This window comes from Hydra vulgaris, chromosome 12, assembly GCF_038396675.1.
Source record: "Hydra vulgaris chromosome 12, alternate assembly HydraT2T_AEP".
Classification (NCBI taxonomy): domain Eukaryota; kingdom Metazoa; phylum Cnidaria; class Hydrozoa; order Anthoathecata; family Hydridae; genus Hydra; species Hydra vulgaris.
The window spans coordinates 70,228,552-70,255,635 of record NC_088931.1 but is presented as its reverse complement, the minus strand read 5'-3'; the positions used below and the strand labels follow the sequence as shown (position 1 = coordinate 70,255,635).

The following is a 27,084-nucleotide window of genomic DNA, read 5'->3' as shown; positions in this document are numbered from 1 at the left end:
GCATATATATATATATATATATATATATATATATATATATATATATATATATATATATATATATATATATATATATATATATATACAGTGGGTTGCATAAATACAGTCACTACTTTGTTTGTATGAAATTTTTGTTTTTTTCACAATTATCTTTGAAACCAACTAACTAATGCAATTAAAAGCGTATTAAATGTCTTAATTAATTGATTCTCTATCGATTGGTTTATAATTGCAACTCGTTAGGTTAACCAGTCTTGAGTAATTCTTAATTTAATTAGAACATACTTGTATTTCTAATGTTGCAAAAATATAGACTCCACTAAATTTAATAAAGTTAAAATTTGGTGGTTGATTTCTTTCGAACAATATAAACATTCTTGCAAAAATAACATTAAATTATCATTTTTATATCTTGAGTTATTCGCATTGGTCATTATTTAGTAAAGTAGAAAGACAAAAATGGGTAGAAAAGTTGTTTCAGACAAGGTACGATAGCAAATTGTGTACAAACAACATTGAAAAACCACAAGCTACATAATGATGTCAAAGATTTACCAAGGCCTGGTAGGCCTTTAAAGCTAACTTCAAGAGACCAAAGTTATCTCTATCAAAGGTTAGACAAGACCCTAAAATTTCTTACTGCAAATTTACTGAAGGGTTCACCAATACGTCTGGTAAGGTTAGTGTTAGTAGATGGACTAGATGCCTAAATTGGAAAAGGCTTAGATTGCTATGTCGCTGCTCGAAAACCACTTTTGCGTGTCTCAGATTGACTAAAAAGATTAAAGTGGTGTAGAGAAAGACTTCACTGGTCTGTAGAAGACTGGGCCAAAGTCATTTTCAGCAACAAATCCAATTTTGAGGGGATAAGTTGCAAGTCAAGATTAGTCATCATGAGGCTGGCTGGTATAAAGTTTAAAGAGCGTTTTAATATACCAAGGATATAAGGCGAATCAGTTGGAATATGAAGATGCTTCTCTCATAAAGGAACAGGGTCATACAACATTTATAATGGCAGAATTAACCGGTATGAATACAAAGAGACCCTCGAAAGTAAACTTTTGCCAACAGCCATAACTTTTTACCGAAGACCACAAGAATGGATTTTTTCAGCACGATGGCACAATGGCTTGCACTGCAATCTTGGTCAAAGAGTGGGTTGATCGAAAAAACATTGCGGTTATGCCTTATCCAGCTCGTTTTCCAGATCCCAATTCCATCAATAACATTTTGGGTTGGATAGACAAGAGATTGGTCAAAGAGACCATAGCCAGTGTTGCGCAATTACAACAGGCGTTAGAAAAGCTTTCGAAAGAATTTCCAAGAGAATTATGCATCCGACTAGTTCAATCTATGCCTAGACGTGTTCATGCATGTGTGAAAGTTCGTGGTGCGTATGCAAAATGCTAAAATGCACCCTGACTCTATATAAATATATATTTTTTTAACAGTTCTTGAAAAAATACTTTTTTTCTTATTTTGTTTATAAAACCACTGTTAATAAAATTAAAAACAATTTATATATATATATATATATATATATATATATATATATATATATATATATATATATATATATAAAGTTAAGCTTCCATGGCTCCCAAAAATCAGTCCAAAACTTAGAAAAAAACTTTAACCTCACAATGTCAGAATAATTTTTACTACACCACCTATGTTAAAATGACAACTTATGCAACAACTAATCAAAATTAATTCCCGATAGCAATCCCAGTGTCAACAAACTCACATGCTTTTGTGGCAGTATATACAATGGCAAAAAAAAAAAGAAACTTTTAACGAGATGCATCACAAAACTCTAGCATTTAAATCACAGTATGATAAATGTAGCGTTAGAGAACTCATCAAAATTAATTATGCCTCAACACGCGATGAAATAAAACATTCTCCTATACTTCCAAACCAAGACAATGGCGTTAAAATTTCTACAAACAGTTCAAAGACCTCTATTTAAAAAAGTTGTTTAAAAATACGGAATTGAATAATATTTGCTAATTTTATATTTGTTGTTATGTAACCATTTACATTGTTGTGTAACTATGTCAGGTCAGATTTTCCTGCTACTGGTAACATGTAACCCACTACAACCTGCTTCATGTCCTACTGCCTTGTAGGATACGCTTTTTTAGGTAAAGGCTAGAAAAAGCCAACTCTGAATTAAAACCTCCCTGCCTTGCGGCTCTTGCTTGAGTAAACGCTAGAAATGGTGTCTCAATAAAAATACTCTTCTTGGGGAAATGTTAAGTGCAACCGGCTACTGTTTTTTGTAAAAGGCCTCCTCAGCAAAGACTTAAGGGTAAACAGATTCTATCTGTTGACCAACCTCGCACCCCTTCTTTAATCTCTCTTTTAGGCTGGCACAGATGTATTTATAATACATTATTTCCAGTTTAGGATGTTGAAAGCTGGATCTTCTTGACTCAATGCACGGCTCTTTGTGAGACAAATTTGAATTCAGCTGTGTTCTTTTCTTGTAATCTTAATGTTGACAAATAACTTTCCTCAAAGACATAAAGACATTCCTAGGTAACATTTGCAAGAACTCACCCATTTGTTGGGAAACTAGGTTGAATCCACAGACTATTCTTTTATGTGCTTTTGTTTAGTTCTACTTTAATCTTTTACCTTTCTTTGTGTATTATATTGCTCTTCTTCATCTCAAGACTGCACTCTTTTCGATGTTGTTTTTAATCAAATTGACTAAGCCTTTTTTCCTTATCCTTCTGCCAATATCATTGTTGTTGGTGACTTTAATGCTTGTCACACTAAAAGGCTTGCATCTCGTAAAATATTAAGTGATGATTACCAAGAATATTGCCAACTTGCTTTTGATATTATTGAATGTAAAACTAATAAATGTTCAGTGCACAAACCTGGGGCTTTCCATCATGCTAGATGGATGTATACAATTTTGTACACATCAAAAATGTTTGTTTTTGCTGAATTGGCAAAAGCAAACATTTTGATAGTTGCTTTTGTCAAGACATTTCTCCACTCTCACTATTTTCTCATAATGTGTCTGATTGCAATAAAGCTAATTTGCTAAAACAGTTCTTGAAAATATAAGAGAAAACTGGGAACATGATTTTAAACAAGTACTTTTGAAACAAAGTACTTGTTTAATTGATTTAGTTGAACTGAAGTCAAGCAACATTCTAAATTTTTTTGGATATTCAAACAAAGATGGTGGTTAGTTTGCCCAATGCCTAATGTTTTGGTAAGTTATCACAAATTTTAACACATGTTTAAGCATATTATTAAGCATATATATGTTAAATCATTGATATCTCTAAATGACACAGCGGAATGAGCTGTTAAACTAATTCAAGACTTGCAAAAATCTTTCACCAAAGATAAAGAGCAGAAAGAATTTTTTTTACATTTACATTACATTTTTACATTACTTTGCATTACACTACCAAAACGTTTTTCCACAGATAAATAAACTAGCAATTCAAAAACTCAATTTTCAATAACTTAAACAATGTTTTTTTAAATTACTAATACCTTTCAAATATTTTTGTTGTTGTCATAATTTAAAAAAAAATGGCTTTTACTTTAAATTTCTTTGTTCTTAATCCCAGTTTACTTTAAATTTCTTTGTTCTTAGTCCCAGTTTAGTCCCTGTTAGTGTTAATAGTGAGTTTAAGCATATAAGCCTTATTTGAAGACAGTGGAATATAAAAGAATTTCTGTAAATAATTAATAAGTCTTAAGGAAACCCCCCTTCTAACGAATGGCGTTTAAAAATTATCACATAGATCTCATAATACCACTGCTTAAAAATGTACGCTATACAAATAGTTAATTTGAGTTTAAAACTCATATTTTTGTATTGAATGATTTGTTTTAATATTTTTGAAGTGTATGTCTTTTGTAACTCCTAATACTGTCCTCTTTAAATTTAAAGTAAATTTTGATGCAGATTTTTTGAATGAAATTACTTTGATTGTTTTTGGAAATACATTCAACTTAAAAATAATTAATGATTTACTTGAAACTTGCATATTGAAATTTTTTTATGCTAAACGTTTTTAAATTTGCAGTGGAAGCAAACTTGCTAGCATTTGTATTAACACCTCCTGTAGATATTGCATGTATGCTTAATTTTATTGTTTTTATTTTATACCAATCATTTATTTGCTTGTTTGTCATAAAACTATATGTTATTGATAAATTTTAAAATTATTTATTAAGTAAATCTTTTTTATTTTAATTAAAAAGTATAATTCTAAAACTTCATTATTTTAGGCAGAAAAATATTATAGTCAGGGAAGGAGAGGAGGAGAGGGTTTGATATCATGAGGAGGTGGGGGGTTAGGTGAAATTTCTTTTGAATAAATTTTCATTTGGTTTTTATATTATTGTCCATAAAGTACCTACGCTCAGATGAGGGAGATGGGTTCTGCAAATGGCATATATGAGATAAAGGGCAGCTGGTTTATTATAAAATTAAGGAGACATGTTGTTTTATTATAAAATTAAGGAGACATGTTGTTTTATTATAAAATTAAGGAGACATGTTGTTTTATTATAAAATTAAGGAGACATGTTGTTTTATTATAAACTTAAGGAGACAAAATGTTGGGTAGTTAGTTAAAAAGCGTAGGTACTTTTAGGGAGGTGGAGGGTACTCAAAAAAGTAGGAAAATAGCAAAATTCAGGAAGGGGGAGAAGAGGTTTGAAATAAAAGTGTACATACTTTATGGGCGACCCCTTAGTATAAAAAACTATATATAAAACTATTTAAAAATATGAACCTATTTAAATGTAATAATAGATGAATCTAAGAAGTTTAATTGGAATTATATAAGGGAAAACTCTTAAAAGAAAGATTGTATATATGAATTTTTTTCAAAAATAACATATTAGGTTTTATTAAAGTAAACTAAACAAAAAAATTGTTTAAAATGTGAAGTTGATTATGAAAAATACTTTTAGTCCTTTTTGTCATAATTTTAGGAAAAAAACAAAAGGGTAGTCAGGGGTCAAACATAAAAATTTTCAGGTTGATTTTTTTTGGTTTAAATAAACAGAAATACATATGAAGTTGATTGAAAATCTCAAATTAGTTCATAAATAGAAATAGAAATGAAAATAATTCATGTCATTTTGGGACACCCTAATATACATATAAGTACATATAAATTTAACACAAAAAGTAAGAATTAATTCATATTTAAGTATCTTTGATATAGCCTCTAATCAGGTGGAAAGTTAAATATGATGTCTGCTTATTTTTTTGAAAATAAAATTTTAAAAATATACATAATTATATTCACGTTATCAAGATTTTTTGACAATTTATATTGTGTTTACTATTGCAAATGATTGATTAAGTTCAAAAAAGAGTGAGGAGACTTTCAACTTGTCAGTCAATTTAGGAAGATATATGGAAGATTCAGCATTTATTATACTATTCAGGAAACAATATAACAGGTTTACATCTATGCAAGCCTATTAGATGAAGAAGATGTGTGAGGCGTTTTACTAAAGCATATTACTGAAACAAATTACTGAAAAGATTATTGAAATTTATTCTTGTAACAAATTACTCAAACATGTTACTGAAACATTACTGGGACAAATTTTTGAAATATAAAATGGGAACCAGTCAGGGTTGGGATTAAAAAACCTGCTCAATAAAACCCGCCTTAAAAAACCCAATAAAACTCAGGTAATCTGGGTTTTATTAGGTTTTTTTAAAGATATTTAAAAAGTTTATAAACTATTATAACCAACATTAACAGTATAGCTATAATATTATTAACTAAATAATTATTAACTATTATTATTAACTAAATAATTATTAACTATTATTATTAACTAAATAATTATTAACTATTATTATTAACTATTACAACCAACAATAACAGCTATCAGAGCAGGTTTTCTAATATTTGAATCATTATTTGGAAATACATCACTGTTGTAAAAAATGACCAAAAACTACTTTGAGCTGACCCGAGAAAACTGCTTTGACAGGGTGAAACTACAATGTTTCCTGACTCCAAAAATGTAAAATTTGAAATCTAACTATTTCGTCCAAGAAAATAATTTTGATTTTTAGTTTTTAGTACTTTGCACAATAGGGCGAAATGACAGCTTTTCAAATTTTGCATTTTTACAGCATTCAAAAACTCTTCAAAATAAGCATTACTCCAAAACATAACTGTCTAAAATTCACTTGAATAATAGTTTATTCTGACACAACTGATATAGTTTTTCATTAACAAGATGGAAATAATAAACACTTTCTTAAATAATTCTTTTAGTTATTCTAAGCCAAAACACAAAAACAACCTATTGATTCTAAACACATAAAGAGCAAATGGTACATAAAATAAATTCTTCTCAATATTTGATTCTTCACAAATGCTTGCTGTTGTAGTCCACAACACATGAAAGAAGCCTCTTTGCATACTCAGGATGATTGTGGTCTCTTTTGTATCTCTGCCAATGTGAGCTGAAATTATGATGCATTGATTCTGTTGCCTGCTCACTAAAGATCCCCAAGGGAGCCCTTTTGATCTCAATGAATTGCTTCACATGGAAGAAAACAGCATGAACTTTTGGAGTCACACTGATGTTCATGATTGCCAAATATGAGTCTCTGAAGCGATCAATTTTTTCAGAAAAGTCATCCTCCAGAACCATACCAAAACATGCTGTCACCACAGACTTAAACTTTCGAAGGGCATCAATGATTCCAAAGACTTGAAAAGCAGACTCAGTCTCTGCAATTCTTTGAAGGAGGTCAAGATTGCTGAGAAGTTTGTGACAGGCATTCCCTACAAACTGCCCACCATGGTATGGTTCTTGTTGAATGTGGAGAGCTGAGGGCCACTTGACAACATTGGGCCAAACTTCTGTCATGGCTTTGTACATTTGATTGACCACACCAAGGAGAAGATGGAGTTCCATTGGTGGTATGAGCTCCAAGATGAGTTTGTTTTCAGAACCAGATAGCAAAGGCTCATGCACTACATTGCCAAAAGATCTTGCCTTTTTGATATCACCACCAGACTTAGCAAACTCTTAATAACAGGCAACAAGTGAGCCTAGTGTCCTCAAAGATCCTGATTGAGAAAGATGCTTTGATTCTGTGTTGCACCAAGAGCAAGGGTGAGTACTTGCATGGCTCTGAAGGCCACAAAGGATGTTGGCAAGTTTCATGTCGCATGAGACAACAAAGTTGACTTTGTCTAACTTGATTAAAGACAAGATCTGCCTCACATTTTCAAAGTTTTCTGGTAGTCCTTCTGATAAAGCCACAAGCATTTGACGCTTTACACTACTGTCTTTGGCAGTAGTGTAAAGCGTCAGTCTGAGTTAAAAGTTTTTTCCGTGGTGGTGACCTTGAATCACAGTGAGAATCCAACTCCATGATGCCAAGAGAAACTTTCAGAAATCCTCCACCTCCATCAATTCCCAACTTGACAATATGATTCTGGAAAACTCTTCGAGAAAGCAGGACTTCATTCAAAAGCTCGGCAAGATCCTTGCAATGCACAACCACAAAGTCAGTGGAGTTACTCTCTGATAAACTTGGATGCTGGTTTGAGTAAAAAACTCAGACAACTGTTTGCCAATGGCTTCAAACTTAGCAAGAAAACTAGTCTCCACAATCTTGGTGTCACAGACTCTGTTGATGGTTGATGCCAATTTCTTCATGCCAAGGTTGGACAGTCCTGTGTTTAGCTGAACTTGTACAAGATCTTCAGTTTTGATGCTGGGTTCAGAAAAAAGAGTTCTTGCACTTGAGCTTCCTAAAAATGAAATTATATTAACACTTTTTGTAATTTTAAGTTTTAAAATTAAAGGTATTCCCTCTGAACCTGCTATCTTTATATGTATATATAAAAGTATCACCTGTTTTAACTCTAAGTGGTGGGCCGCCTTTAGGATGCGATATTTTGACAGTACCACCAGGTGTGGAAGGTTTAGTAGAGATGACTTGAGTAGCTATTTGCTCTGCAGCGAGTGGATCAGCTGTAGCTAGCTGCTTGAGATTCTCTCTAAAAGTGAATGGAGTGCACTGATGTGGCAGACCTCTTCCAACTAGACTCAAACAATCACCACATCTTTGAGGGGTACAATCTTCCACAGGTTTAGAATAGTCCACTGGGCTCTTCTCATTCAACTTCAAATGTCCAACTTGACAAATAAGACAGTTGCAACCTTGATCTCTTGTTGGTGGTCTAACTTTTATAGATGAGAAAGGAAACAAAGGTGGCAGGTTAACATCTTTTCCTTCATCTTTTCTCCAAAGAATTGTTCGACATGAGTCACAAATGCCTCTTGGCACTCTGGTATCAGTCAAATCAAGACTTGTATGGTAATGCTTGAGGATCTTTTCAACAAGGAACTGTGTCAACTCTCGAGAGCACTTCTTCGGACACAAGACACAGACAAATTTCCGACAATCTTTATGATTTTTTGAAAAATTTGGCATTTTGAAATTTTTCTCACACAACTGTTAAGTGAAACACTTTAAATAAACATGTTCACTGCCGATTCCCGGAATTTTTAGCTTGTTTACAATTTTGATGCAAAACTTAAAACAAACATGTTCACTGCCTATTCCCGGAATTTTCGGCTTGTTTACAATTTTGATGCAAAACTTAAAATAAACATGTTCACTGCCTATTCCCGGAATTTTTAGCTTATTTACAATTTTGATGCAACAAAATGTTTATAATATAGTTCAACCATGAAATTGTAGGTAAAATTGTATCTTCTGAGTTAAAATAAATACAAATTATACTTGCTATATAGACTGTTATGTTTTAGAGTAATAAATGCTAATTTTGGAGAGTTTTTGAATGCTGTAAAAATGCAAAATTTGAAAAGCTGTCATTTTGCCCTATTGTGCAAAGTACTAAAAACTAAAAATCAAAATTATTTTCTTGGACGAAATAGTTAGATTTCAAATTTTACATTTTTGGAGTCAGGAAACATTGTAGTTTCACCCTGTCAAAGCGGTTTTCTCGGGTCAGCTCAAAGTAGTTTTTGGTCATTTTTTACAACAGTGACATTGCAGTTTTTATTCAAAAAATTTTATCAATTGAGATTTTTTAATCTTTTATGTTATTCACCTCCCAAGGTAAATTTATATTAGTAGTAGTGGCCACTACAGTTGAGGAACCTATGTTATTGTGGTTACAACCCTCTCGCAACTCCTTAACTCATTAACATGAACCTTTATAAACAAGGCTGCTGCGCAGAAAAAAAAATTTGTACTTCAGTTACTGCCTACCATTCTCTAGTCTCCTTTTTCCCATTTCCATTGAGATTTTTAATTATGTAGAATAATCCTTTTAAATTTAAAATATATCAATACATATAGATTTAACGGGAAAAATTTATTTAATTACCGTTTTAAATTATATTTAAAAATCTTTTTCAAAATAATTTGAAAATTCTTGTTATAAATTATTAAATAACAATATATAAAATCTATTTTAAATAAAGTTAAAGTAGAAAGTTACACTGATTTTTAATATCATGAAACAAAAAAACAAAAAGTTTTTTACAGAGAACAAATAAAAATAAAATTTAAAAAAATCCAAATTTACCCAATAAACCCAGAATTAACCAAAAAAAACCCTGGTTTTTGCCAACCCTGGAACCAGTTACAGCAATTTATTTCTAAAACAAATTTCTGCAACCTATTTCTGGAACAAGTTTGCCAAAAACATTCTCATTTAAAGCCATAGTTTTCTAAAATTCTTGTTTAAGTAATTTGTACTTTACTTAGTATATTACTGTATTGTTAATCTTATGTCAACAGACTGCCTTGAAAATTTGAAAAGTTAATATTATCTAAATTAGGCTATTTAATTTCAAAATTCATATTTTGCTAAACAGCTAAGAATTTTTTACCTTCAAAATATTTTGCAAAAGATTGTTAATCAGAAAATAGAAAAAATAATAATTGAGCATTAAATGAGTTGAATTCTGTTATACCTGTAAGGTTACACAAATCTAAAACACTCAAAATTACACTTATCTAAAAGTCAAAAAGCAGTTTAGTGGATCATAAAAATCTTATCATAAATAAAAGTTTTGAACAAAATTTGGCATAAACTTTTTTTATGAGTTTCACTGTAAGATGCATTATTATCAAGATAATGCACCCTGATTTAATATAACAAAAAGGTTAACATCTGTTATGTTATTTATATATTATTATATGATGTTATAGTTTTATAATTTATGTATTAAATATTTATTTAATAGGAAAAAATGTGCTGGGAGAAAGTGAACCTTACCCTAATGCTGTTTTTGTTGATAGTTATAAAAGAAAGAAAGCTTTTATAGCAACCCAGTGCCCACTTCAATCTACTGTCACAGAGTTTTGGTATGTTCTAAAGAAATACAATGTTTCAACTATTGTCTACCTTACCTCTCGAAATGAAAAAAAAAAGCAATCACATTATAAATTTTATCCATCAGATAGTGATTTGAAACTTAATGGTGTCACTATACAGTTGCTAGCTGAAGAAAAGTTATAATTTGTAATTAAAAGAAGATTGTCTGTGTCTGTTGAGGTAAAGTTTTGAATTATTTTCTTAGAAAATAACAGTGTCAACAAAATGCTTTTTTATTATTATAATTTTTTTAAATAGTGTAAATAATCTATGCATCAGTAACCTACATTCTCTGGTAAATACATGAATAACCTACATTCTCAATTATATGCGTCCGTTCTCAGTTACATACAATAATGGCCTGCATTCTTAATAGTATCTGCTAATTATCTTTTTAATTTGTTGTAAAATATTTAAAAATAGGAGTAATAATTTAGAGTGAAACCATCATGTGCATGCTTGAGTTTAGCTTTTGGTCAGAGAACTGTTTACCAAGTTTTGATCCAATTTTACAGTTGATTACTGAAGTATCAAAATCACAACAATATTTAGGAAATGATATTGTTGCAGTTATTTGCAAGTAATCTTTTTTATTGAACATTTTAGTTTTTAATAGTTTTAATTTGAAATATATACATGAAATATATATATATATATATATATATATATATATATATATATATATATATATATATATATATATATATATATATATATATATATATATATATATATAAAAGTAAAAGTAAAACTTGTCCTACTTTTTCTTCTACTGGTATTTTCTCTTTCAACAGGATCATCAGGAAGTAAAAGCCAACAGGCTTCCAGGTAATACTGTTGTAGAAGAATCTGCCAATAGAAGTTAGTGTGTTAGTTTACTAATTTATTACAGCAACTATGATATTAATTAATTTATTCCTTAAGAACATTGAACACTCTTTTTGTAGAATACACAAAGATATTTGACTAACATAATCAAAGCACATAAAAGATATATATAAATAAAATATACCAATTATTTGATTTTTCTATTTATGGGTATGGATAAAATTTCAAACAATTTTGTGATTGTTATTTTTAATTCTAATTTCTTTTATTGAAGCGTTATTATGTAGCTTTTAAGCATTTGACAGTTTATTGTTACATCATAACACTGTAAATTACAAATAAGTATAAAATTATAAACCTAAATAACAATTCTACAAGTATGAAAAGCAACTGTATGTATCAAAAAAATGTTGTGTAGAATTCAAGTTAACTAAAGTGTATTATACAATACTTATGTAGCATTATGTTAAACAATTTTTAATCTAAGCTAGAAGTTCTCTTTTTCTTTTTACAGATGTCAAAAAGATTATGAAGACACGTTGTTGCTTGTTCTGTACAGTGATTTGTTCTGGGAATTTCCAAATCATGATGGTTTATGATTCTAAAACCTTTTCTTTACGTTGATTGCTTTTGAATTACTGTGCAAGCTGCTACATAGCTTCCGATAATTATTTGCATTGTTTAGTCAGTAAACCAATGGTTCGCCCATCTGTAAGAGATGAATCTAGAAATTTCAAGTAGTGAGTCTCTTCTCTACGGTAGAAGTGTAAATGCCAAATAAGCTAGCATTACTCAGGAATTCCATTTTGCATTATTTAATTTAGGTATTTTCTAAAACTTTACTTTAGGAAATACTCCAGATTCTTCAAAAAAGCGGAATACCCAAATTAAATGAAAAAGAAATTTCATATCATCACTCCATCCTGCTGTTTCAATAATCATATCTTTATTATTCGTAAAATTCTTCCTGAGATGTTCATAGTTCTGTACAAGTTCAGGAACAAACAGATATAAAATGTTTGGTGACATGTTGTTTCCTCCAAGTTCTTTATCTATTACTATGCATAAGGCTCGGTCAAAAACATAATGTTAACAGCTTTGCACCCTTTCTTCATCTATAAGCCTGACATAGTATTGTATTGTATAATGTATTTATAATACATTGATGTATTTATAATACATTGTTTCCAGTTTAGCATATTGAATGGTGGATCATCTTGACTCATTGCATGGGTTTTCTCATGTCTCTGTTTTTATGACAAGATAACTCCTTCTATTATCTCCTAATGAGGGTACAGCTTTAAACATCAGTTTTATGGTTCTGAGGCCCGCTATTATTCAAGTTTCGTGAACTCTGTGGAAGTTCTCAGAGAAGCTAATTCGATCAACAGTTGTAAAATGTCAGACCACTAACAGTGCCATGTTGGGCATAAATGGTGTCCCTATTCATACTTTTAGTGTGCATTGCTGAGGCCACATTTGGAGCCCTTTGTTACGGCATAGGGTTAATTAATAGTAATGAGGCAATAGCTCGGACTATTAGATAGTGTACTATCTGTATTTAGAGTCAGGTTTTTTAACCAATATAAAAAATGACAAAAGTACCAAAAATTATAAAATACAAAAAACCACCTAGTTTTCACCAAGTTCTCTAAACAGTTCATTCACTAAAACTTGTGTTCTTCGAAGTAACTTTTCTTTTGTTGAGTCTTATCTCTTGCAAAGTTCACCAGACCTACTTGCTCTTTGTGAGACTAATTTGGTTTGGCTGTCTTATTTTGTGATCTTAATTTTTTTCAAGACTGCACTCTTTTTGATTTGATTTTTGATCAAATTGACCAAGCAATTCTTTATCCTTCCGCCAATATCGTTGTTGTTGGTGATTTTAATGCTCATCACGCTAAAAAGCTTGGCTCTAATGTCAGTGACTCTGCAGGTGTTAAGGGCCCACAACTTTTGCCTTTCTCAATATCTAACACAAATAGTCAACTTTGCAACTTCTTAGGCTGGCATCTTTTATTCCCTCTCAAAAAGTAGGGCAGTTTAGATATTTATGTTTTTTGATATTTTTGTTCCTTTTGATCTATAAAACAAAACTATGAAATATTATTGAAATCAGAAAATATTTAGGACTGCCTCATGAGACCTAAAGTTTGCGGATTTTTCATTTTCGGGCTTGATTTTTTAAATACTTACTTTTGTACCTATTTCCAAGAGCTAATTAGTATTACTATTATTACCTGCAAAGAATTTGTGTTTAGTATTTATTTACTTATTAGTTATCAAAGATCATAGATCACAAATAAAAACAAAACAAACAAAATGGTGAAATCTTGACTGCAGACAGCAATGTTAAAACAAGTTTAAAATAAATGAAATTTATTTTAATGAAAGTTTTGGTTCAAAATAAATAAATTTATTTTGAACCAAAACCACATTTTAGTGACAGAGTTTTGTCCACAAGTTTAGAAGTTTTAAGAATATTTTTTTTCCATCATAAAAAGAACAGTCAAACTCTAAAAGATGCCATAAAACTGTAGTCCAACAGTTGTGTGAGATCTGGGCCAAAGCTAGAATTCCAACTGCTGAACATGGAAGTATTGTTCATAAAACTGAAGCTTTATTGGAAAGATACAGAAATATTTCAAAGAACAAGAGTCATGGTGGGCCAGCACAGCAGGTAAAAGAAGAAGATTTTTTGAACTCAGTAAATTGTCTTTTTGATATTGCTCACCATGATGCATTGAAGCTAATAAAATTAGAAGAAGATCAAATATTTCTTGCAGACCAACTTTCAGAAAGAAAATATGCCATGGGAGTTGTAGATAGAATTTTGGCAAAAAAAGAAGAAAGTAAAGAATCAAGAATGCAAAAGGAAATTCATTGTGGTATCAAGAAGAGGAGAGAAAGCAAAAATCCAAAGAATGTCTTTCCACAATTTTCCGGAAAACAAACCCCTGTTTACCACTGCTGGAAACCATTATAAAAAAGTTTTGACTAAAGCCAAAGCCCACTACTATTAGGTCACAAAATCTGGTATTTTATATACAAGATTGTGACCTAATAATAGAGGGCTTTGGTATATACATGAAATCTTGTATTTCATCCAAAAATTAGGCTTTCGTGACTTCTGGAGAATTATTAACGTTGTTTATAAGAATGGAAAATCTGTTATTCTACCTCTCTTGCATGGTTCAGATTTTGTTACCTTATCTAAAGACAAAGCTGAATTGTTTGCTAAGAACTTTTCATCAATATCATCTATGGAATCAATATGATTCCACTAGTTGCGTTCTACCTGATACTGCCGACAAACAGGTTGATCCTGTGTTTTTACAGTGTATAAGGTAATATCTTTAAGATTATTGAATCTTTCCTTACCAATCATAGTTTAGTCTTCCTCTATGGACAGCACTATTCTTCATTTCCTTTAATTTCAGGGTTTCTCATAGTTCTTTCCCTGGCCTTACACTTTTTTTGATTTACACTAACGATCTACCAGAACGACTCACAACAAAGTGGGATTGTTTACTGATGATAGTATCATTTATTTTTGTCCTGATAAGAAGCCTACACTTTCTGATTGCTTGGAGTGGATATTTAAGCTCGAAAAGGATTTCATTTCTGCTGCAGACTGGGGTTCTTAGTGGCTGGTAAACTTTAACTCAGATAAAACTCAATTTTTTTCTGCTAATTCTAATTGCAACAATCTAGACCTTTCTATATTTATGAACTGTAATGTACTTAATGAGTCATCTACCCTTCATCTTCTCGGATTAACTCTTACATGTGATCTTTCTTGGAAACCATATATCCAGCATTCTGAATTTGTGTCAATATTCGGCAATGTTGACCTAACTGCTGACCTTAAAGTGTTTGAGGTTGGCAAAAAATTGCCGACCTAATTTTTATCTCAAATCTCAAATCTGTCCTTGTATGAAATACTGTTGCCATATCTGGAGTGAATCTTTGAATGATGGTCTTTTGCACAATGCAATTTTGCAAAATTATATTGTAAACATAGTTGAACCTGCTTTTGCAGCCAACCTCTAACCATTATCCCATTGTTGTAATGTTGCTTCTCTTTCTCTTTTCTATAAATACTATAATGTGAACTGCTCTAAAGAGCTAGCATCTGTTACTTATGCTTCAACAAGAACACTTGATATTCTTGGTGACATTTATCATCAAAATGCAGTGACTAGCTTTCTAAATATAGTGTTTTTTTTTATTTCTTTTTTTTTTTTTTTTTAACTGTATCAATAAAAATTTACAAATGCTTGTAAATTAATAAAATTTGGTTAGATGTCACTCATAAAGTTACAAACTAGTCAATGAAGTGTCACCTAAAAAATATAAATAAGAGAGAAAAAAAAGAAAACATTGTTAAATAAATAATAATGGTATATGTAATAATTATAGTAATAGTACAAAATAATAATAATAATAATAATAATAATAAAGTATCAATAATATTAAGAACAATTATAATACAATATAAATTGTATGTACATATCATAGATAATAATTAAATATAATAATAACATAAAATGTAGCAATAATAACACAATAATAATAATAATACAATAATAAATAAATATAATATAGATAAATAATCAATAAAGCAAAAATCAAACCCCTCGTTCGTTAAAGAAATTATATATCAAAGACACTTCAGTACAGAGAGAAATTATGAAGAAATACACTCCAACAATATATTTTTGAATTAAGTTCTGCTGAGCAGTAAATAATCCGTAACAAGGGGATATTTCTTTTTAGACTTTTCTATTAATGCAGGAATACACTGGTTCCATTTGGAAATACATTGCTGTTTTATGGAAAACTTACCATATTTACTTGTGTTGAAAAAGTAGAGTATAGCTTACTATTTTCTGTATTCCTGGTGTGATGATTGTGAATTTCATTTGTTTTAATAAAAAAGTTTAAAAAAGAGTTTAGTAGTTTATTATGGAGAAAGTCAAAAACAACACATTCTTATCACACAGAGCTTCTTTAATAGTTGATCCGAATATAAAGTGTTAAAGTGTTTAAATGTTGGTCTCAACTTGAGATAACTGTCATCAAATGGTTGCAGCTTTGCTGTTTGATAGCTTCAAAGATGTTACTAATTTGGTTTTGATTTTGCTGTAGTTCTTGCTTGTATGTGTGGTGTGTTTTTCTAATTCTTCAGACTCTTGATATTCTGCCTCAGACTTGGATTCAGGAGTTGATGTTGTTGCTGTTGCCATCACTGTTATTGATGTAGGCTTCAAGGACATTTTTCTTCTTTTGGATGGATGAATAGGTTTTAAACTAGCAACCATCCCAGTTGTATACCCAACCTGTCCTTTACTTTCATTTTTATTAAAAGATGATACAATCTTTTGTCCTCACTGCATATCTGTTTACTATCTTTTGTCAAAAAGTTCATTCAATCGATAGTATTTTCTTTGTTTTATACATTTATTGTACATCTTCAGCACTTGATTCAGTTTTGCCTGAGGACTTAAATTAATAAACGTGGTAAATTTAATTTATTTATTTTTGCCCTAAACTTATTTCTTTCTTAAATTGCTTTATGTGTTCACCTCTCCATTTAATGGATTCTCTAAGAAACAGAAATGACTAACAATTGGGATAATGAGTGGTATCCTGCTGTTATCCTTCAGTGATTGAGTTTTGAATTGCATAATGTTGCAGTTTTTGTGACTAGGGTAGAGAAGAAATTTTGCCAAATCTCAAGTTTTTTATGTTAAAAATGGCTTGCAGATTTAATTTGAAGTATCAGTTGTGGACTAATTTTGTTTGCTTGCAAAGTAATTTTTAATTTCAATCTTTTAAATATTTTTTTTAAAGTTGAGTAATCTTGGTAAAATTTATAAAATAACCAATAAATTTTTTTTTGAAAAACAACATCATATCAAATTTAGCACTGTTGTTCTAAATAGCTGATACAACATTTAAAATTTTAATACTTAAAATTAAATTTGTTTTTATGTTAAATGTTTTAAATTTTATAGTTACATTTGTTAAATGTTCTTTTATTTTGTTAAAAATTGTTAGAAAAGTTTTTTTATTGATGATCATTGCTTTTCCGAGTAATATTTTTACATAGTTATATTTGATTGAATTTTGCTTTGCAATTTCTTAAATAGACTAAAATAAATTATTTCAAAAGACATATATAAAACTTTTCAAAAAATGTTATCCATTTCACAAAATTTATACTTTTATACATTTTGTATATATAACTGGTTCACAAAAATGCAGAAAGTCAATATTACTCCTATTACATAAATGAAGAGTGAAAAAAAAAGCATTGTAGTGGCCCATGTAAGTTCTCATTAATTCAAACGCTTTTAGACCGGTTATTTAGTGCTACGACTTACGACTCCTATTCATGTGAATCCAAATGCAGATATTATATTAGTAACTTAGCAAATCAGCAAAAATCTATTTGGGCTACAGAAAACCCAGGTTTACCTTTTATAACTGCCAAATCTGCTATTAGAAAAGGTAAATTGTTATCAATATCAATCGCAAATACAGCAAAGCAAGCACCACAAAAAATCTTGATGCTAACTTGGACAAGCTCTTCAATATTTTTTTCGTGTTCCTGTTCATTTGATATCTATCCTTGTAGTGACAGAAAAGTATCTTGTAATAAAGAAATCTGCATTGAAGAACATACTATATGCCTTTGCCCTCAAAATACTAAAGTACCTCATGAAGACAGATGATCAGAGGAAAATCAGATCAGAGGAAAAAAGTAATAAGTGATCAGAAAAAAAAAACCAGTCCAAAGGGTGCATATCAATTTACATCCGTTGATAGATTAGCTGTCAAGAAAAGCAAAAGGATTGATAAAGATTAACAACAAATATCTCATGTGGTAACTGACAAAACAGAATCCTTCATACCAAATGTAGGTTATTGCAGGGCAATATGAGACAGGGGAGCAAAATGAGACAGATTGCATTTGTCATGATGTTAGTGTCAAAATTTATGGCATTAAAAACTTTTAAAAGACCAGTTGTGTTTTAAAATCATTTAATATTATGTTAAGTCATAGTATACTTATATTTATTATATTTACCTTATATTTTTAAATTTTGTTCAAGAAGTTTGTTAGCTTGTTAGCAATGGGCTCACTAATTTGTTGAATAACAACGTTGAAACTGTTTTAGTGATAAATGAAGCCCTTGTTGGTATGATGTTTTTGTCATTAATGAAGCCCTTGTTAGGTGCTTCTGATCAGGGTTCGATCTCTCTAAAACTATTATCTCATTCTAGTTTATCATCAGAATCACCCTATCATTGTACCTCTTACACCTAACTTAATGCTGACTGAGACTCTTTCAGCAATTTTCTTTGTGATAGCCCTTGGATTGGAAATCTTTGGTCTTCCTGTTGATAAATGTGCTACTTACTTAACTTCTTGGATTCAGGCTGGCATGTCAACTTTTATTCCTTCTCTACGATTCCAAATCAAGCCTCACCATTCTCCTTGGTTTACCTTATATCGTGCTGCTGCAATTTCAAATTGAATTTCCAATCGAATCATTACTTCTATATCTATCAGCAAAACAGTTCTCCAGAAAACAGATGTCTGTTTACTATTGCTAGACACCATTGTAAAAAGTCTAACGCCAAAGCTCACAATTCTCAGGTCATGAAATCTTGTATTTCAAAATACAAGATTTCGTTTTCCTTATTTTCAAAAATTTTGGAGTGCAATCTGACTTGTCTAACTACCATCCCATTAGTCTTTGAATCTTTAATTAGAAAACACTTAATCTCTCATCTTGATTCTAATAACTTACTTTCTGATCATCAATATGGATTTTGGTCTTCTCATTCTATAGCTGATTTGCTAACAGTAATAACCAATAGATTTTATTGTTCATTAGATAGAGATGGAGAGGTTAAGGCTATCACTTTTGACATTTCTAAAGCTTTTGATAAAGTTTTGCATTCTGGTTTTCTCTTTAAGCTTTTTCTTATGGTGTATCAGGTAACATCTTTAGCATTATTCAATCCTTCCTTTCCAATCATAGTATAAAAATTGTCCTCGATGTACAGCACTCTTCTTCATATCCTGTAGCATCAGGAGATTCCTTAAGGTTCTATCCTTGACCATATACTCCTCTTAATTTATGTTAATAAATTTCCAAATAATCTCGCATCAATGTAGCATTGTTCACTGATGATATTACCATTTATTATTGTCTTGAACACTCTCTGATCGCTTAGATGGCATTTGAGCTTGAAAAGGGTCTCACTTCTACTACAACATGGGGCTAACAGTGGCTTGTAAACTTTAATTAAATTAAAATTGAACTTTTTTCAGTTAATCTTAACTGCAATACTTTAGATCTTCCTATATTTATGAACAGTGATGTACTAGACGAGTCGTCTACCCTTCAACTTCTAAGATTAACTTTTACATCTTGGTAGATTTTTCTCAGAAATCATATATCAAATCCATTGCAAAATTAGCATCTGCTAAGGTTGCATTTCTTTATTGTTTTGTCATTTTTATCTCTACAAATCTTAAATCCGTCTTTGTATGAAATACTGTTGTCATATCTAGTGTGGATCTTCCAATGATGCCCTTTCTCTTTTAGAAAAGGTGCAAAAATGCATTGTAAGCATAGTTGGACCTGCTCCTGCAGCCAACCTCTAACCATTATCTCATCATTGTATTGTACAAAATACTATAACAAGCACTGCTCTAAAGAACTACAAATACTATAACAAGCACTGCTCTAAAGAGCATTTCTTGGGCCATCTACTAAAATTCATTCTTGTGCTCCTCGTCATTTAATTAAGTCTCATCCTTTTACTGTGATTGTTACTTATTACTCAGCCATATGTGATTTATATGACTGGTGGCAATGTGTTTAATTTATATAATAGAGTTGTAGAGTATTTTTTATTATAAAAACAATTTATCTTCTTAATCCTTTTTAAAATCTGATTTGTTTACCTTTGTCTTTTTTTTTTGTGTGATGTCGAAAACTTTATTCAATAGATTGTATTTTCTTTGTTTTGCATATTTATTGTATGCCTTCAGCCCTTGATTCAGTTTTGCCTGTACGACTAAAATTGATAAAATGCAAAAAATTTAATATACTTTTTCCATTAACTTGTTATTTCTTTCTCAATTTGCTTAATGTGTTCTCGTCTCCCTTTAATAGATTCTCCCAGGAAATAATAGTGACCAAAAGTTTGGTTATTGAGTTGTATCCTGCTATTACCTTTCAGTGATTGAATTTTTAATTCATAATGTTGCATTTTTTGTAACTAGGATAGAAAAAACTACGACTATCATATTCATGTAAATCCAAACACAGATATTGTATCAGTAGCTTAGCAAAACAGCAACATTTTAAAATTTATTTTGGCTTGAGTAAACCCAAGTTTACCTTTTCTAACTGCCCAATTCATTATAAGAAAAGTTAAACATCATTTTGTACTTAATATTTATATTAATTGCAAACACGGCAAAGCAAGCACCAAAAAAAAATCTTATCTTCGTGATCAGAGGAAATAAATCTTTTTTTTTCTTCGTTCACAAATTTGTAATAAGTACAACAAATTGCTTTTTTAAGAAAGCAACTTGTTGTATTTGTTCCTGTAAAGTATATATATATATATAATATATATATATATATATATATATATATATATATATATATATATATATATATATATATATATATATATATATATATATATATATGTATATATATATATGTATATATATGTATATATATATATATATATATATACATATATATATATATATATATATATATATATATACATATATATATATATATATATATATATATATATATATATATATATATATATATATGTATATATATATATATGTATATATATGTATATATATATATATATATATATATATATATATATATATATATATATATATATATATATATATATATATATATATATATATATATATATATCGAGTTCGATTCCCATCACGTCCCTGGTAGTACTGCGCTCAACTTGTTTCTCCGCCCAGCGGCCTTGATCGTCAAGGTTCGTGTTTCAAAGTTATAGAGTTGAGAGAGGGTGATAACCTCAAGTAGCCTCCTCATCTGTAGTGGCCTTCTCGGCTTTGGGGAGGTGAATTATTTAAAAAATATATATATATACATACAGTAGCGTACAAAAGTAACCGGACAAGCGCATAACTTGAGATGTTTTGAATGAAAAGTCCAATTTCTTTCAAATTTTCACTGGAATGTCAAAAATTGATTTCAATTCTAAAAATAAATGAATTTTTACTAAATCTAAGCAATCTAATCTTAAAAGTTTATTTTATTGAAATATGCGCGTGCAAAAGTATCCGAGCAGAACTAAAATAATGAAATTCCAATACTTTTGTTGGCTTTTATTTAATGTTTAAAAACGGTAAACAAAGCATAAAGTATTTTTAATTAAAAAGAAGATTGTTTTGAATAAATTTTAAAAATGACAAAGCAAAAATATACAAGTTTAGCTGTCAAAGAAACTGTATTGCGTGCAATTGAACAAGGCAGAACTTCAAGAGACATAGCGGATTAGTTTGATATAGGAAAATCAACAGTAGCAGATATATATAAAAGATATAAGGAAAGAAATAACAATAGAATCTCTCTAAAGTCAGGAAGTTCTCGAGTTACATCTGAAAGACAAGATAAAATTTTAGTTTGTGCCGCAAAAAATGATCCACACAAAAACCCTGTCTTGTTAAATGCTGAAATCAAAGAACTTTATAATGTAAAATGTAGTGTTGACACAACCAAGCGTCGTTTGAGGTCTGCAAATCTATTTGGAAGACGTCCTGCAAAGAAACCTTTTATTTTTATGAAGAATCGAAAAGCATGCTTGAGATTTGCTTATGAACATTTGAATTGGTCAAGAGGTCAATGGTCATAAGTACTTTTTAGTGATGAGTCTAAGTTTATGTTATTTGGATCTGATTATTAGATATTAGATATGTTCGTTGACCAAAAGGCCATAGAAACGATCCTAAATACCAGCTACCAACAGTAAAGCACGGGGGCGGAAACGTTATAGTCTGGGGTTGCTTCAATAGAGATTGTGTCGGTCCTATCCATTTGATTGATGGCATAATGGATGAAAATATGTACAAAAAAATTATTAGGCTTGTTATGCTACCACATGCTAAGGACAAAATGCTTCGAGGATGGATCTTTAATCCAATAATGACCCAAAACACACTTCAACCCTTGTGAAAGACTTTTTCAAGATCAAAAAAATTTGATTAATGGAATGACCTTCGCAAAGTCCTGACCTTAATCCTATTGAACATTTATGGGAACACCTTGATCGACAAATTTTAGGTTGTAAACCAACAAGTAAACATGATTTATTTAAAATTCTGAAACAAGAATCGGAAAAAATTGACAATGATGTGATTGTGAAGCTGGTGGACTCAATGCCTTGCATTTCAAGCAGTCGAGCGCTGTCAAGCAGTAATCAATGCCAAGGTTTTCCCAACAAAGTATTAAAGAAATTTACTTCAAGTTACAACATTTTTAACTTAAAAAATGTTTAAAAAAAAAAATCTACTTCAAGTATTTTTTTCTGCCCGGATACTTTTGCACGTGCATATTTCAATAAAATAACTTTTAAGATTAGATTGCTTAGATTTAGTAAAAATTCATTTGTTTTTAGAATTGTTATCAATTTTTTGACATTCCATTGAAAATTTAAAAGAAATTGGACTTTTTATTCAAAAGTTGAATCTCAAGTTTTATCTCAAAGTATGCGCTTGTCCGGTTACTTTTGCGCTCTACTGTATATTTAACTTTTAATACAAAGTTATAGGTTATTTCAGTAAAGTATATACAAAACATACTGAATATTACTAATATATGTAATAAACTGATCTTTTCATAGAGTTTATAAAACATTTTACAAAGCACACAAGTGCAACTGAAAATTCTTTTGATTTTAGGCGGGCACCAAACTCATAAAAAGAATGTTTTTTATTGGATTTTGTTAAAAAAATCAAATAGTAATTATAATGTTACCACTTCATACCTCACATAAGTTGCAGCCAAATGTGATTTATATGACTGGTGGCAATGTGTTTCATTTATGTAACAGAGTTGTAGAGTATACCTTATTATAAAAACAGTTTATCTTCTTAATCTTTTTTAAAATTTTATTTGTTTACCTTAGATTAATTGATTAATGTCTCATTTCGCCTCACATAGTGTGGCAAAATGAGACTGTGTAGGTGTGTTAAATAAATAATCTATAGAAACCTAACCATTGGAATTTAGCAACTCATATTTTTTGGATTATATTAGGATGTTGGAAGACTTCATGAAAACCTTTGTCTCTTTTAAAAACTTGTTATACGGGCTGTATAAAGGAAACTAGTGATTAACTGTCACATTTTACCCCTCATTACCCTTTTTTATCTTTTTTTAAAATTCATCTAAAGAAAGAAACAGTTCATCTAATACATAGGTAATTTTTTTATAATTGTATTAATTATTTGGTGTAAATCAAAAAGAAAACTTTTTTTTTTCATATCTTTTTTTAGTATGAAAGTAAATGGCAACCAAAAAATAGTTCTTTAATAACGTACAACTTAGTTTAACTCCTAAGGTTTGCTATGGAACTAGTAAGAAGTGAGTATTAAGAGTAACTCTTGTAAATGCTTTACTTTATGACATAAAACATCTCTTAAAAAGTAATGTTGATTTCAATCACATCTTAATTGGGAAGTTTAAGTTAGATAGGCCAATTCAAATGTAAAAGTTGTTAGTGAAAGTGTGGACTCAAAACAAAAAAATCAGTTAATTTGTTTTGGAGTTGATGGGAAGGTTGATCAGATAACTAGAAAAAGTAAAATAAACAAATAAGATAAACGCTAACTCACTTCAAGAAGAAACGCTCAAAAAAAGCATTGAACACAAACATCACCTAACATTTACTTATGAGGGTGAAAATTTTATTGACTGATGGTCATTTTTTCACAGGTTTTGCTAGCATTTACCTCTGTTAAAATTTGATCTGCGATCATTTGATTTACAATCTTGTGTTGATTTTTTTTCATGGAGCAACGATCTTGACAGTTGAACTTTTTCAAGATCCACACTGCTATCTCTAAAAACAGAACTATAGACAGATGTGGTTTGAGTATTAACATGTGGCAGGGATTGATGTATGTTCATTTATTTTTTCCACACTCACTGTTAGATTGATATTTTCAGCAGACTTGTACATTAAATAATATCATTTGTTTACACTTTTTTTTATGAATTATCTTCACTTTTAAAGTATCTTCAATTGTCTTACTCAATTTGACTAAAATCTTTTCAGATTTTCTATCTTTTAAAAAATCTTTACATTAGTTTTTTAATTGCAATTTCTTGAACATTATCTTGATCTCCATTCCACGCATATTTGGAAGAGTGCATTGCTTCCTGTTTGTCATCGTAATTATTTTCATCTTTCATCAGAAGGTGTTTAATATAAATTGCTTATTCTTACAAAATCACGGGGAAAAAAATAAATTATTTTGAGTTTTTAAAGTTTATCAGGATTGTACAGTTGTTACAAGTTTTTACAGGTTATCAGGTTATCCCAGTTCAGAGAAGCCATTTTTATATGTTTGTTTTTAGTTTTAACACTTTCTGTTTAATTGAATGTCTGGATATTACAAATTTTGAACCAAATTCTATTTTTTTCCAAACTTTTTGAAGCTTGGAAGAAACGTTTATTACTTGAAGGCACATCACAAAAAAACTAGGTCATTGCTCTTTATGTTTTAGTTTACACCCAATGTTTTCTAAAGAATATTTTGTTGCTGCTCATACTAATGATAAAATGTTAGTATCGTAATATTTCATTTTTAAAAAGAAGTTGTCTGTTAGGTAACACACTTACATATATTTTACCAGATAAAGAAAATGTAGACACTTTTGTTTTTTTAATTTTTGATTCGATACTGTTTATCATCGTCGTTCTCTTTGTTCTTCCTATTCTTCAGAAACAAGTTAAAATATATTTTTAGTTATTATTTAGTTTTTAAAGTTCATTTTTACAGTTTTTAAATGATAAATAGACATAAGTTAATTATACCTAATACTTTGCTACAAGTTGTAAACAGATAAATATAGATAATAATTATTATTTTAAAAGTAAATAAAAAGAAAAAAAAGAACTTTTATTTTGCAATTTATTTACTGCTGGCTATGTGTATACTAAAGGTTTAGGAGTTTGTGTGTGGGGAGAGAGGAGGTAGGGCCTCCATGCTTAACATATTTAGAGGGATGAGTGTCCGTTGTGGGCAAGTAAAGTAGAGTATACGATTTAATTTTGTTTTTTTTCTATTAGAAGTTGTTATTTTCAATACAGCTAAATATAATTATAAATAAAAATATACACCTAAAGTCAAAATTTACCTTTACCACTTCTAATCATTCCAGGAACCGAAAATTAATATTTTTCAGAGCTATAGTCCTTACAGAATGAGATTAGCTTCTCAGCCTAATTTTTTTTGATTTTCTTGATTGATTCTCTAAACACCCTTATATATATATATATATATATATATATATATATATATATATATATATATATATATATATATATATATATATATTTAAACAATTTTAAAATGTATTCTACTAAATAGAGTGCTCAATGTTCTTAAAAGAACAGAGCAATTACAAATTAATAAAAAATCCCTTAACAAAAATTTTTCTCATTTTCCACTGTGTTTCATTAATAAAGACTCATCAGAAATGAATATATATATATATATATATATATATATATATATATATATATATATATATATATATATATATATATATATATATATAATATTGTTTGTAAAGTTACAATATTACTTTAGCAACGTATTAAGTCGTTCGGGTATTTTTATTTCATGCTTTAATGCAATTGAGCAGTTACATATTGAAGGACTAGTTGATATATTTCAGGTGGTGCGGCGAGCTCAGTTATCACACCCTAGTTTTGTTCAAACATTGGTAAGTATGTGTAATTTAATTAAAAAAAAATTTTTTAATACTTTTATTTTTAAAAATGATTTACTTGCAAAATATTTATTTTTTAGCCACAATATGAGTTTGTTTATAAGTTAATTAAACATTATTTGGAAACATTTTCCGATTATTCAAATTTGACATGAACTATTCAGAAAGTAAAACTTTCTAAATATATTTTATTACAAAAAGTAGTTGTTTTTTTCAGTTTTTTTTTAATTTTTTTAGTGTTACAGATTTTAACGCTTTTTTTTAGTTTTTTTTATAGCGGTAACTTTTTATGCTTTAGTTATTTTTCTGTTAATTTTTATGCATTTTTTTCATTTTTATATTGAAAATGCTTTTTAAGATACTTTTTAAGAAGAAAAAACATACTTTCATAAATGTTACAGATGATTATAATAAATATATATATATATGATATATTATATATTTTTTTAAAGAGATAAACAAACTGTTAATATAATATGTTCATATTTTAGAGTGATTTTATTATTGTTTTTTAAAATTATTTTTTCGTGATATAAATTTATATGTTTTTTTAGTTAGAATTTTCATATAAGAAAACAAATTTTTAATAAAGTTAAATTGTATGAAGTGTATTTTTTTTTAATCTAAATTGCATTTTAAAACTATAACACAAACTCTCTCCTCTTTGATATTAAATAAGAAATTTAATTCACGTGACTTTTTATCTTTAAAAAGCATCGTTTGTTTCTTAAAAAATTATCGGAAAACGCACAAAATGATTTTATAAAGGTGTTGACGAATTAAAACCAAACTTTTTAGAA

The 27,084-nt window shown here is 29.4% G+C and overlaps 1 protein-coding gene across 1 annotated transcript in view; it reads left to right on the top strand.

Annotated features, from left to right (window-relative positions):
* Positions 1-26,489, top strand: part of LOC105846673 (receptor-type tyrosine-protein phosphatase S) — a 124,595-nt gene extending 98,106 nt beyond the window's left edge. Inside the window, exons 21-25 of the mRNA XM_065814265.1 lie at positions 10,261-10,571; positions 10,829-10,971; positions 11,186-11,252; positions 26,143-26,278; positions 26,365-26,489. Of these exons, the coding sequence (XP_065670337.1) occupies positions 10,261-10,535 (275 nt within the window). The 3' untranslated portion in view covers positions 10,536-10,571; positions 10,829-10,971; positions 11,186-11,252; positions 26,143-26,278; positions 26,365-26,489. The remainder of the gene's footprint in view (positions 1-10,260; positions 10,572-10,828; positions 10,972-11,185; positions 11,253-26,142; positions 26,279-26,364) is intronic.
* The last annotated feature ends 595 nt before the right edge of the window (positions 26,490-27,084 follow it).